The 12,533-nt window shown below is 39.0% G+C and overlaps 2 protein-coding genes across 2 annotated transcripts; one reads left to right on the forward strand and one right to left on the reverse strand.

Annotated features, from left to right (window-relative positions):
* Positions 1–5,295: 5,295 nt before the first annotated feature.
* LOC133727237 (HMG1/2-like protein) lies at positions 5,296–7,608 on the forward strand. Its single transcript, XM_062154845.1, has 7 exons — positions 5,296–5,435; positions 5,920–6,039; positions 6,177–6,234; positions 6,694–6,738; positions 6,910–6,993; positions 7,096–7,194; positions 7,386–7,608. The coding sequence occupies exons 1-6, from the start codon at positions 5,386–5,388 to the stop codon at positions 7,192–7,194; spliced, it is 456 nt and encodes a 151-aa protein (XP_062010829.1). The 5' UTR covers positions 5,296–5,385; the 3' UTR covers positions 7,386–7,608.
* Positions 7,609–8,313: 705 nt separating this feature from the next.
* On the reverse strand, positions 8,314–12,295 carry LOC133717812 (uncharacterized). Its single transcript, XM_062144559.1, has 4 exons — positions 12,085–12,295; positions 10,483–11,282; positions 9,135–9,575; positions 8,314–8,770 (listed from the first exon to the last, which is right to left on the reverse strand). Exons 2-4 carry the CDS (start codon positions 11,276–11,278, stop codon positions 8,595–8,597), a joined length of 1,413 nt encoding a protein of 470 aa, XP_062000543.1. The 5' UTR covers positions 11,279–11,282; positions 12,085–12,295; the 3' UTR covers positions 8,314–8,594.
* Between the last annotated feature and the right edge of the window lie 238 nt (positions 12,296–12,533).

Consider the following 12,533-nt stretch of genomic DNA (forward strand, 5'->3'; position numbering starts at 1 on the left):
TTTGCAGTTGTGCACTTTGATGAAATATTGAATCATTGATGAACTATTTCAATTTTAGTTTGTTTGTTTCAGTTTGAGACTTTGAATTGCCCAGTTTCAGACTTTCAGTATTTTAGTTTGCTGCAAATTGATGCAGTTTCAATATTTTGTGTGTTTGATGGTTTAATGCTTTCATCAGTTTCATGCTTTGAGAGTTTGGGAGTTTGCTAGAAATTTCTAATTTGTTTTTTTTTTTTTTTTTGAAACGTCTAATTTGTTATGTTGATGTTGATTGTTGAATATGTAGATTGTAGATAATGTTGAGTTTTATGAGTGAATGGTATTTGCAATATTGAATCATTTGAATGTATGTATGGAAATCAGGAAAACTGGAAGCTGGAGACTAGAAAAGGCTGAAAACAGTTTTTCTATATGGAAAAACCGAGGAACCGTTACTGGAACCGAACTGATCTTCGAACCAAAAACCGAAAATCCTTTACTGGAACCGAATTGATCTTGGAACCGAAAAACTGAGAAACTGACCCGCGCGAATATGATCGGTTCGGTTCTATATCGGTTCTTGATACAAAAAATAGCATACCCGAACCGATTATCTCTTCTCTGTTCCGGGTTCTGGACTTGAAACTGTAGAACCGACTCCAGGCCAGCCCTATTTTTACATATGCTCAAGCTGTAATCAGCCTTTAATCAATAGTTGATGAGCAAGACTCTTACTCATGCAGTCATGCTCCAAGGTTGTTTCTGGGTTTTTCAACACGCTATAGAGCCATTAACCTTTGGAAATTTTGTCTTCCTAAAGATCTCCATGACATCAGAATTCCTTCTTAGCTCATCATGACCCTCCTTCTTTCCTGAGGTTAAATGAGTACAAATAAAGAAAAAGGTTGTATCGTGCAAAGACATGCTGACTGAAAATTGCATTGAAGGTATACAGTAATTACTTGGAGTCCAGCATTGCCAGATGAGAAATTCCTATGGAGTATTTGCAATAGAAATTCACGCAAGCATGAAGGATTATTTCCCTGAATTTGCAAATTTTACCAAAAATGGTGTTAGATTATACAAAAGTTCCAGTTGTCTTATGTGAACACAAAAATCTCTCTTCAATCATTTACTGATCATGCAAATAGAGTCTTTGATAATTGCACAAATATTTACATAATCATTTAGTTGATCTTATATCAGATAGCTGTTTTGACATATTTAGCATGGTATCTCCAAGTTTCAAGGCTCTGTTTTGGCATAAATCCAAGTCCTGATGTTTCACGGCCATGGAATATGTAGTGGATCGACAAAGCGCCACGACTGTAAGAAATATTGACGTCTTGAAATCTAATTCTGAAAAGGGAAATATGAATCCAAAACCCCCTCCCAGTCAGGGCCACCATCCTCCTTCGCCGCCTCCTTTCTTGGCATTCTCCCGTGGCTCAGCCTCAGCGCGTACACCGCCGCCACACTGTTCTCGCCCGTCGACTCCCAGTCTAACTCGTTCCTTATCAGCATCCCCACCAAACACTCCACCGCGTTGGCGTCCAGCATCGTCGAACTTCCCATGCCACTCCTCTCTCCCTTTTATTTTAGGGTCCTTGACCCAAAGCACCAAAATAAGAAAAAATCATCCCACTTACCCAGTAAGAGTTTTTTTATTCCCAATAACCCGATTTAAAATAAAATGACGATATTACCCTCGACCTAATTAAAAAACTACCATGTGCCACCATCATTCTCCCCTCCTTTCTCTGCAGACCGAACGTCTCTTTCTCTCTCTGCACACCGGCGACATCTCTCTCTCTCTCTCTCTCTCTCATGCTCTCGGCGAGCGCTCTCATCCCACTCCGATCCAGCGACATCTCTCTCTCTCTCCCCGCCGCCGTCTCCGATCGATGGACCTCCGCCGTCTTCTGCCTCTGATCTACTACTGGAAACTGATGTCAGTGAGTCCGAGAGCTACAGTAGATGCAGCCCCGATGTGAGGGAGTCTGAGAGCTGTAGTAGCTTCTCGTGCCGGAGATTTGATGCAAAAGTCGCTTCCAGCTCGATGAAGTTATTTCCGCGACCGGCTGCCGGGAGTTTCTATGTTCAGGCGCGTCAAGATTGGAGACGGATGCGGAGATTAGAGACGGTCGGAATTCGCAGGTGATGGTGAGAAGATTGGTGGCGTCGTCGTTCACGGTTGAACTCCGATTGGGTCGATGGTGTAGTTCACGGTTGAACTCAGATTGGGTGCCCAGAGCTTGTCTCTAGGTGCCCAAATCAATTTCTAGTTTTTTTTTTTTTTTTTTTTTTTAAGTAACGGGACAGAAGGACAGAAAAACAAGTTTTGAATGTCTATTGGACCCCTAATAGACGTCTATTAGGGGGCAATAGACGTCTATTAGGGGGCAATAGACGTTTATTGGAGGGCAATAGACGTTTTTAAATTAATATAATTTCTTCGTTTTTTTCTTTAAACAAAGTTTTATTTGCTGAGATTGATTCCCATTCTGGCGACTGAAAGTCCTATTGGGGGGCAATACATGGCTGATAGTCGTCTATTGGGGGGCAATAGACGTCTACTGGGGGGCAATACATGGTTGATAGTCGTCTATTGGGGGGCAATACATGGCTGATAGTCGTCTATTGGGGGGCAATACATGGCTGAAAGTCGTCTATTGGGGGGCAATAGACGTCTATTGCCCCTCTATTAGGGGGCAATAGATGTCTATTGGGGGCAAAAAAAAATTTCCGGTGAGATTTTCAGCAAATTCCGGTGGGCGGCAGCCGATGACCGGAATCCGGCGACCGGTGACCGGATTCCGGCGAAAGTTGGCCAGATTCCGGCGGCTGGTGACCGGATTCCGCGCGGCCGGTGACCGGATTCCGGCGGCCGGTGACGGGCTCCGGCGAAGTCTCCTATGGTTTCTCTCTCTTCCATTTTCTCTCTCTCTCTAAGTAACAAAGGGGTGAGGGGTAAAATGGTATTAAAAAAAAATTAAAAACAAAAAAAAAATCTTAATGGGGTATTAGGGAAGACTCCCTTAGAATGTATTGGGTAAGAGAGAATTAAAAAAACTTAATGGGGTAAGTGGGAAAAAAATCCCTAAAAATGGGGTAAATGGACAAAAACCCTTTTTTTTACCATCCCCCAACCAAATCCTACTGAGCTAACACTCCAATTGAAGAAATCAAAATCAATAAATTTCAAATTGATGCAACGAATCCAAATCAAGCACAGCAATAATAATTGATGCAACAATCCAAAAACAACACAGAAATTAAAGAATAAAAGAGAAAAGTAAATGATAATATACCGGCAGTCAGCCGGAGACTTTGACCCCTACCTTCATAATTCATCTGGTATGACCTATATATGCATGCTTACCTTGGGATATACATATTCCACACATATCTTCTGTAAATATGTAGCTCGATGATCTAGCTAGGTTGAGAATCTTTTATCATTTAAATAAATGTTTACGCACTCAAATTTTTGTATCTGATTTACTGAAGTCTTTTATTTATTTATTTATTTATTTATTTTTTTTTTGGTCTTGTGGGTTCTTAGGGTTTGAGTTAAGAAAATCTCAGCTTAGATTCTAAAAATACAACACTATAATGTGTTTGATTTGATGAGATGTAAATCGAGGCATTACACTTAAAAAGAGAGACATGTCTTTTATTTAACGAATAAGTCGATCACCAGCAATTTCTGAGTTTTGGTCAATCATCTGGGGCTTATACATCAACCGTATGAAACAAAATTGGACATTGAAACTAAATGAAAAAGGTTATGGCATGGCTTGTTTGATCCGGTAAAAAGTTGTTCTTTTTGTATTGCACACTTTATTCATTAAAAAATGAAAATTCTCTAATTTATCAAGTCTTTGAACATTCCTTTTCAAAAAAAAAGTCTTTGAACATAAACAACAACAAAAAAAAAAACAATATTATTGATATTTGTGACTCCACAGTGAATATTTCGTTAACTACACAATCGTACATATTTAATGACATAGAAAAATTAAAATTAATATATATTTTTTTGCATCAATCCATCACTGATTGTAACATATTCATCACAAGCCATAATAAGCCGTTACAAACCATTCCGCTGTCATTTAAGGGCATAGACAGACAAGAAGATAGTGGTAGTACCCACAGTAGTATATAGAAATAGACCTACTCATTATACAATCAAATACGTAGAGGCAGCGGAGATCCTCCATTGATATATATTGGTATATCACTTTACCGACAAATGAGTTGTCAGCAACAATTTTGTATTCCAGTGATTTAATAGAATTTTTTTTTTATATAATCTAGTTAAAAATTGGACCTCGTAAACCAAATGGGAGCCGAGTTTGGATTGAGGAAACAATGGAGGTTGCCGCCAATTTGGCATCAGGTGTTCATTTGGATTGAGGAAAGTCGCCAGTAACCCTTGTCGCATCTTTGCTTTTGATAATCTCTTAGGTGATGCAGGGTGTTTGTTGGATGTGTGTTAAGCTTCTTAGCCTAAAAAGGTCGAATTACTTTAGTAGTGACTCTATCTGACAGCTCTACCGAGCGGGTCATTATGTATAATTTTGCTGAACTTCAATATTTATTGACTATTTTTCTCAAAAAAAAAAAAAAAAAAAGGGAGCCGAGTTATAGCAAAGAAAAAGTCGATCAATCATCTTGGGCTTGTACATGAGCTGTAAAAGCTAACACTAGACCTCCTAAACCAAATGGTAGCCGGGTTATAGGCTATAGCAACAACGATTTTTGTATGTAAGTTATTTGCTGGTTTTTTTTTTATTTTTAACTTTTTAATTTCACGAAATGAATTCCATTTTTGAAGTTTGATCACTCATCTTAGATTTTTACGTGACAAAACTATACCTCCAAAACCAAATGAAAATGAAATTAGTAAGCACAAAAATAGTAAGCACAAAAATTCCACCTGGAAAATCGTTCACACTTCACCGAGTGCTCACAGTTGCCTTGTGAAAGAATTTGAAAAGACAAAACTACCCATGCGTGACGATCCCGAAATTAGCGTAAACAAACCACGCGCCATCATACTCGCTCCATTTTCTTGATCTGCCAGGTGTCATCCTGATACAGCGAGTTTTGTTAGATCAACAGCTGCGAGGGTAGTTGCTTACTCCCTCCGCAATAACCAACTCGGTTCCACTTTCCCGCCCAAATCCCAAAATTCAAAAAGTCGGTTTCGTACACGTGAATTCGAACCGTCAAGTCGGACGGAATCCGTCACTCTCTGACGGCAGAGTCTGTATAAATACAGACCCAAGCCTAGAAAATTCATTTCAACAAACTTCTCAGTTTCTCTCTCTCTAGCTTCTAGCGTCTCCTTCAAGCTTTCTCAGTTTTCAGAAGATCTGCGATTCTCGAACGTCCGCCATGAAAGGTCTCAAGTCTGCAACCGTCGCGAGCAAGAAGCCTGTTGCTGAGTAACTTCTTACGCCTTCGTTTGCTTGTTTGTTTTGTTTCGTTGCGTTTTTGCTCTATTTATTCTTCGTGTTTAGCCAGCGTATCTATGGATTTTGTTTCTCCGTGTTTTGATTCGTATTCCGTGCTTCGTTTTTTGATCTTCTCTGAAATTAGCTTTGGTTCATGTAATTTGTGACGGTTTTGATCTTGCTTTGCGGTTTTGGAAGGCAAAAGGCCTTTTGATTCTACAATCGGTTTAGTTTTCTCAGACTTTGCTTCGTAATTTTCTGTTCGACTTCGATTTTATGAAATTTAGCTACGATTCATATAGTTTCTCGAATCTGTATATATTTTTTTTGTTTCCATAACCGTCTTCTCTTAGCTTCGCGTTTTTGGACTGCGTAATGGTTTTGTTTTCATAATCGCTTTAAATTTTCTGTGCTTCGGTTCAGAGTTTCTGTGAATTAGATTTGCTTTGTCTAATTTCTCGTGTGTGTTTTGAAGGTTGCTGGGAGCCAAGGCTGAACCAAAAAAGACGATGAAGAAGGAGAAAGTTCAGAAAGTAAGCAAGAAGAAGGATGCTGATGCTCCGAAGCGTCCAGCTGGAGCCTTCTTCATCTTCATGTGAGAACGATTTTTCTGTTTACTGTTAGATTTGTATTGAGCTTCATATCAGAATCTGATCTCTGTAGTGTCAATGCTTCGTTGCTCTTATTGTATTCTTATGGAGTGTTTGTTTTTGTGGTTGTGATGAATCACAGGGAGGAGTTCCGCAAGAGCTTCAAACTGGAGTTTCCTGATGTAAAATCTGGACCGGCTGTGAGTGTTCGAATCAGATTCTTTACTTATATGCTTTACGAACTTTGTTTTCTGCTGTTTGGTTTCATAGAAAGTAGATCTGCGATTTGAAAACAATGATCTATTTGTTTTATGGTCTGTGTTTAATTGAGAAACTAGATTTCAAAACCTCATCCTATATGTGCATGTCCTCTATTCCAAACAATCTCAATGCACTTTTTCTTTGATGTGTGGTTGCTTTGAAAATAGAATTGAGACTTCAAATCAAAGCAATGAGCTATTAGTTTCATGATCTGTGTTATGATGAAAATATGAAAGTTATGAAATCTCAGTCTCACTTCATGATCTATGCTTCACGGTTGATGTAAATTACTAAATGTCAAAACCTAAATTTCTAGTTTCCAGAAGTTTCCTGAGTAGCCAACAGTACATTTTGTGGTAATGGAAGATTAGTAGCTAATATATATGTTCAAAATGCAGGTTGGGAAAGCTGGTGGTGAGAAATGGAAGTCACTGTCTGCTACTGTAAGACCTCCTGGTTCTTATAGGCTGTATAAGAGCCAAATGCTTACAATTTTGTTTCTAGAATCTCAGTGTATGAAGTAGTATTAACATGGAAATTGGATTACATTGTATGTGGTTAAGCTTGGTATGTTCTGGTTCCTATTTATATTGCTGCGGTGCTTGTTTGGTTAGGAAAAAGCTCCCTATGTCGAAAAAGCTTCAAAGAGGAAGGCAGAGTATGAAATAGCTATGCAGGAATATGAGAAGAAGAAGCTGGTAAATGTTCTATCTGTTTTGTGATGTCATCTTCATTCATTCCAATTACTTCAATGCAGAAACTTATCTCAGCCTCTCTTTTTTTCTTTCTGAACTTGACAGAATTGCAATGCGGATGCTGAAAAGTCAGTGGTGACAGAGAAATCGGCTTCAGCTTGTGAGATCCATGATGATGAAGCGGGGCAGGAAGTGAGCTCTTAGGTATAATGCTTTCTCCTGCTAAATCTATGTCAAAAAGAAAGATGATGAGGCTTTAGTTAGGTTGCTTGAGCTGTTTGTCTGAGTAACTGAATTGGAAATCTTACTTTAACCCCATCGGCTATTGGGTTTTTATCATTCAGTGCATCTTTGGAAATGGGGGTTAATGCTTATCTTTTCTGATTCTTTGGCAGGCTACTTGGGGCAGGAAGTTTACTGAGGTGAATAAAGATGTCAGAGGATGTTCTACGTTTTAGCTTTCCCTTATCTTTCGTAGTAGTTTATTCAAGCCTTTTGAGTAATATGTAACTTCCTTGTGGTCATGGTAAAAGACTAGTACTGTAGTATTTGCCTTCATCAAAATTACTAGAGCTTGTGTAACTTCAGATTATGCAGATTGGTTTAGTGGTTGTTTCATTTCCAGTCTATTGCTATGAAGTTCTTAAAATGTAGAGAACCCTTTCCTGGCTTTCCCTCCTCTCCTTGAGTTTCTGTATAAATCACACCTTCACATTTATACAGAAACTCTTCAAATCCATTTTGTTACTTCTCAACCAAAACAGTGCATGCTTTCGATTATGTATGAAACGCCAAATACTCCACAAGCTATTTTCCTTTAAAGTGACCATTCTCAAGCAAATTAGGCCATTGATGTCAGTGATTCCCCAATATTTCCAATGTTCTTTGTCATTAAATTTCTATTTCCGCTTAAGCAAGCAAACAAACAAGTGCATGGGTTTGCTTTTCGTTTCTAGTTTTTACTATCCCGTGCATCTTAGGAAATGGGATAAATTTCATTTTACCATCTCTGGGTTCTTTTGGTTTCAAATCAAGTGTTCAATAGAAAAAATAATAATAATAATAATAATAAATAAAAAAATTTGCCTAATCACTCGTGCCTCTCGAGCCACGCCATAATCGGCTCCATTTGGTTTTCAAAATGCTAGTATGCGCAGAGATGCTTTCTGTGCATGATATGTACGATCCCAAAAATTTTCACCCACAAGAAGCTTTTTTTTTAACGGTTTTCAAGTAAGCAAACTGCAAAAGCTGCCATCCGGGCTCGTATCAATTGAATGAAAATATAGAAAAAGTTAATAAAGATTCCGAACACAAAAGAAGGGGTAGGGTTACTTCACCTGAATGTAATATGGGGAAACTTCAAAACATACTTGAGCTGCAATAAGGTTTAAACAACAATGACTGATCCTATTTGTGATCTATAACTTTTCCAAAATGCCGGTATCGAGCAAAACTTAGAATTATTTTTCAGAACTGTACATCCTCAGATCACGGGAAAATCTAACTGATAAAAGATCAAGAGAATGCTATCCACAAGGTGTGTAGCATGTAAGACCTCTTATTCTCTGGCATACGATCGCGGTTACTGCATAGAACAATTATCATTTGCCTGCATTATCACTCTCGGACGACTCAGAATGGTAGGTTGGAGATCCTCTTCCAGATGGATAATAAGAGTATGCCAAGGCTGCTGTACCAAGTGTGAGGGCAGTAGCAATTGAGCCCCAGACCCACCTTTGTCGTTTCGCCTTCTTCTCCCTCTCACGCCGTGCCAGCTCTACATAAAAACAAACATCATCAAAGCTTAATTACGCTAACAATGGGAGTATGATTCAAAGGCGCATAAACTGTAGTTCAAAAGGGAAAGCAGAAAAATATGCACCCAGTACTCGGTACATAGAGCAGTATATGTTACACATATCCATGCAACTGCAATTTGAGTAGTACGGAGATGACTGTTAAAAATAGTTCGATAAGTAAGCAAAGCTATCCAGCTGCATTCCCCTCGAAGGGCTGGGTTAAACTATTATTGTTACTTTCATCTTCTAACCTAATATTGACTTTTAACAATAGAATTGATAACTTAATAAAGAGTTGGGAATCAAGAAATATAATGTTGGTACAAGGTATAGAAATCTCACCAATGACGTCCTGGTTCCTCTGAACCATTTCCTGATTCATAGCCTCATAATTATGAAGCTTGTCACACAACCTAGCAATCTCAAAGTTCTTCGACTCGATCTGATCTTCCAACTCTGCCTCCATCTCAGCCCTTGCTATGGCCCTCCCAATAGAATTTGATACAAACCTGGCAAGATAAAGCTGTTGCCCCAGCTCTTCTGCAGGATCAGAACCTAGCTGCTCATGCTCTGTTGTAACAGTGGGATCTGCAGGAAGAGTCAATCCTACAAGAGATAACTGTTGCCTAATCCTCTGCCACTGGTTTCGCAAGTTATCCAAGGATTCTTCAGCTTGCTTCCGCTTTTCTATCTCCATCACAAGACTCAATCTCATCTCACGCAGCTCAGTTTCAAGATCACAAGCAGAAAGCTGTTTCCCATGACCACCCTCAGATGAAAGTTCTATACAAAATAAGAACAAGAGTAAGCTTACATTACTGCTGAAAGAAACTATAACAGAGACATGCGTGCAGACTACAAAAAACTGAGAGACCTCTTTCTCTGAGGGGGGGGGGGGGGGAAGATGAAAATGACCAGTTCTCAAAATTCATAATACATAACCAAACTTCTGAACAGGACAAACTTGATAGGATTTGCATGCATAGGTTGGCAAATATCAGACACAAAGCACGCAGAGGATATATAAATAGACTCCATTTATATACTTTTTTTAACTATGAAACACTCAAATATTTCTTTTGAAAACAAGTATTTTCATGCCCTTAAGTAGAACTAGCCACTTGGTAGTTGGTACTATTCTGATGCATATTTATGAGACATAAATCCAAAAATAAACATCTTAGCATAAATAACTGAATTTAACAAGGCAAGCATATTCAACTGCTATCATTCGGAAAAAAATATATGTTCAAATAGAGTGCAATTTCTTTTATAAGCAGTACAAGGAGTAATAAATTTGGTTTGAAACAAAAGAATCCTAATTTGAAGCTTTTAATTCATGACATGTATGTCAGGTTCTCAACCTCAACACGATACAGTTAGTCAATGTCAAAACATAACAAACTAAGTAAATAGGTCCAGATTATCTTGACTAGTGCTTGAACAAATCAAAGAAAAAAGAAAAGAAGAAATATCACAAAAAAAAAAGGATGTTTCAACTCTGGAAAGAGTGACACACCAGAAAATTACGCAGGAATACTGCTTAACTGAAGACACCAACTCTGGTAATGTAATAGCATGATTCCATCTTTAACCATGATATGCAGTAACTTGTATTAAGGAAACAAACAAAAGGAAGGAAAGTCCAATAGATTTGATGAGATAAAAAAAAACAAAAAAAGCCAAGTACCTTCCCAGGCATCGTAAAACTCCCCAGCAGGTATACTCATAGACGCAGAACGCTCTGTCCCAGCATTTCCCTCTCCGTCTGTGTTACTTGTGACACTCATGTTGTCTCTTGGATCAAAGAAATCATCACGATCACTATCTCTTTCGGAAGCCATGGCAGCTTGCTGGAACAAATCATCTTCCCTGGCTGAACCATTAGTCATACTACTAGCACCCAGTTCGACACTACTGCTCCTAAGAACCCCATTACTGGTGTCAAGGTTGCCATTGCTACTACCACTAGGATGGATACCACTTGAATGTTGTACTTGACTTGGCTTGGGTACAGTGAAAGTAAGTGAATCATCCACTGGAGAAGTTTCCACCTTGGCCTCTGCATTGTTGGCAATGCCATTCAGTTTCTCTTCATCTCCAGGTTTCTGGTGTAAGGAACCATTCAGTTTCTCTTCATCTCCAGATTTCTGGTGTAAGGATACATCCTGCTCCGAGTAACTCTTGAGAAGGCGCGGGCCACGGCGCTTGTGGTTGACGATGTAAGGTGAGGGAGGGAAAGAAGTGGGTGAATCAGGTAGTGGAGTTGTCTCGGGAGTGGCGTAGAGCGCTGGCCTTATTGGAGGTCGATGAGGCTTCCTCTCCATAACCGAGGTACTATTCCTCCTCTCCAGCTTTGAGGGGCCCTCAGGAACAGGCATCGAATGCGAAACAGGCTTGGAATTAGGAACAGACATGTCGGCAGATTTGGAAGAAGCTCCAGGTTCTAATAACCTATCTAAAGCTATGACAGAGAAAGTCGGCATGATTCTGCATCATTAAACACCCAAAATTAGCAACAAAACCCTGACACTTCCTTCAACCAATTCAGTAATCCTAAAACCAAACATTTTCAACCTCAATTCATTTTAATACAAAACTAGTAAAAACCTTCAGGTTCTAATAACCTCTCTAAATGCATTTTCAACTCTTCAAACCTTCACCAAACACCCAAATTAACAACAAAACCCACCTCTTACTTGAACCAAATCAGTAATCCTAATACCAAACATATCCAATTAATTCATTTAATTAAAAACAAGTAAAACAACACCTCTAAAAGGCTATGCATCATCAAACAGCCACAATTAACACCGAAACCCTAACTACTAAACATTCATAATTCATTTCAATTGGAACAGAGCAAGTAAAAAATCCAAACTTTGATACAAGCAGCAAAAACCTCCAGGTTCTAACAACCTATCAACAGCCTGAATTAACAAGAAAACCCTAGTTAACAACCATTCTCAATTCATTTCAATTGCTATGAAGCAAGTGAAAACCTAACGCACAAAATCTTCAATTCCAAAATACGTAAGGCCGTCGGTTCAATAGCCACAATAAATGAAAAAAAAAAAAAAAATCGAATCTGTACAAGCCCTAAGGCTTTGTTTGGCCGCCGATAAAGAACGAAAGCCAGAGAATCCAGCTTCCAAGCATCGCGGAACGCAGATTCTCATCAACCAAACACAGCCGAATCCAAAATCAAACCTCAAAAAACAAAAAATCAAACAAAAAAAAAACGAAGATCAAAACTGGAAGATTCTCCGAATTAGGAAACGAAAAAAATTACCTGGAAAATCACCGGAAGGAAACAAAAGCGAGGGAGCCAGAGGCTTTTATCAGGTGAGGGAGAGAAGGATGAGAGAGAAACTACGAAGCACCATGAGAGAGAGAAAGCTTTTCAGGTTTCGGAAAACGAAAATCGGCTTCAACCAGAGAGAGTCACCCTTCTTCTTCCCTAACCGGTAGAGAAGAACCCTCCCAGATTTTTATTGTTTTTTTTTTTTTTTTTTTTGGGGGAAAATATGAAATGACGGAAAAGGACTGCAACTCTATCGCAACGACCCGCTCTACTTGGTCATAAGTCACAACACACCCCCGCAAATATTTCAATTTTAAGCTTTTTTTAGAAGTGTCCTCCAAGCACTTCTAGCCTTTTCGTTGTAATTACCGAAAACTCCAAGGCGGGGTTTTGTGGTTTGGTCGGGGAGTCCGAGGGTGTTATGGACTTTGTAGTAG

This window comes from Rosa rugosa, chromosome 1, assembly GCF_958449725.1.
Source record: "Rosa rugosa chromosome 1, drRosRugo1.1, whole genome shotgun sequence".
Classification (NCBI taxonomy): Eukaryota; Viridiplantae; Streptophyta; class Magnoliopsida; order Rosales; family Rosaceae; genus Rosa; species Rosa rugosa.

What these genes read in the sequence shown, in the direction of transcription:
- LOC133717812 (XM_062144559.1), bottom strand. Translation starts at nt 11,278, where the DNA reads ATGCCGACTTTCTCTGTCATAGCTTTAGATAGGTTATTAGAACCTGGA. An exon ending in GTTTTACGATGCCTGGGAAG is followed by an intron (nt 9,576 to 10,482) that starts GTACTTGGCTTT and finishes TATTTTGTATAG; the next exon opens with AACTTTCATCTGAGGGTGGT. An exon ending in GAGGAACCAGGACGTCATTG is followed by an intron (nt 8,771 to 9,134) that starts GTGAGATTTCTA and finishes GTTTTTATGTAG; the next exon opens with AGCTGGCACGGCGTGAGAGG.
- LOC133727237 (XM_062154845.1), top strand. Translation starts at nt 5,386, where the DNA reads ATGAAAGGTCTCAAGTCTGCAACCGTCGCGAGCAAGAAGCCTGTTGCT. An exon ending in ATGTAAAATCTGGACCGGCT is followed by an intron (nt 6,235 to 6,693) that starts GTGAGTGTTCGA and finishes TTCAAAATGCAG; the next exon opens with GTTGGGAAAGCTGGTGGTGA. An exon ending in AATATGAGAAGAAGAAGCTG is followed by an intron (nt 6,994 to 7,095) that starts GTAAATGTTCTA and finishes TGAACTTGACAG; the next exon opens with AATTGCAATGCGGATGCTGA.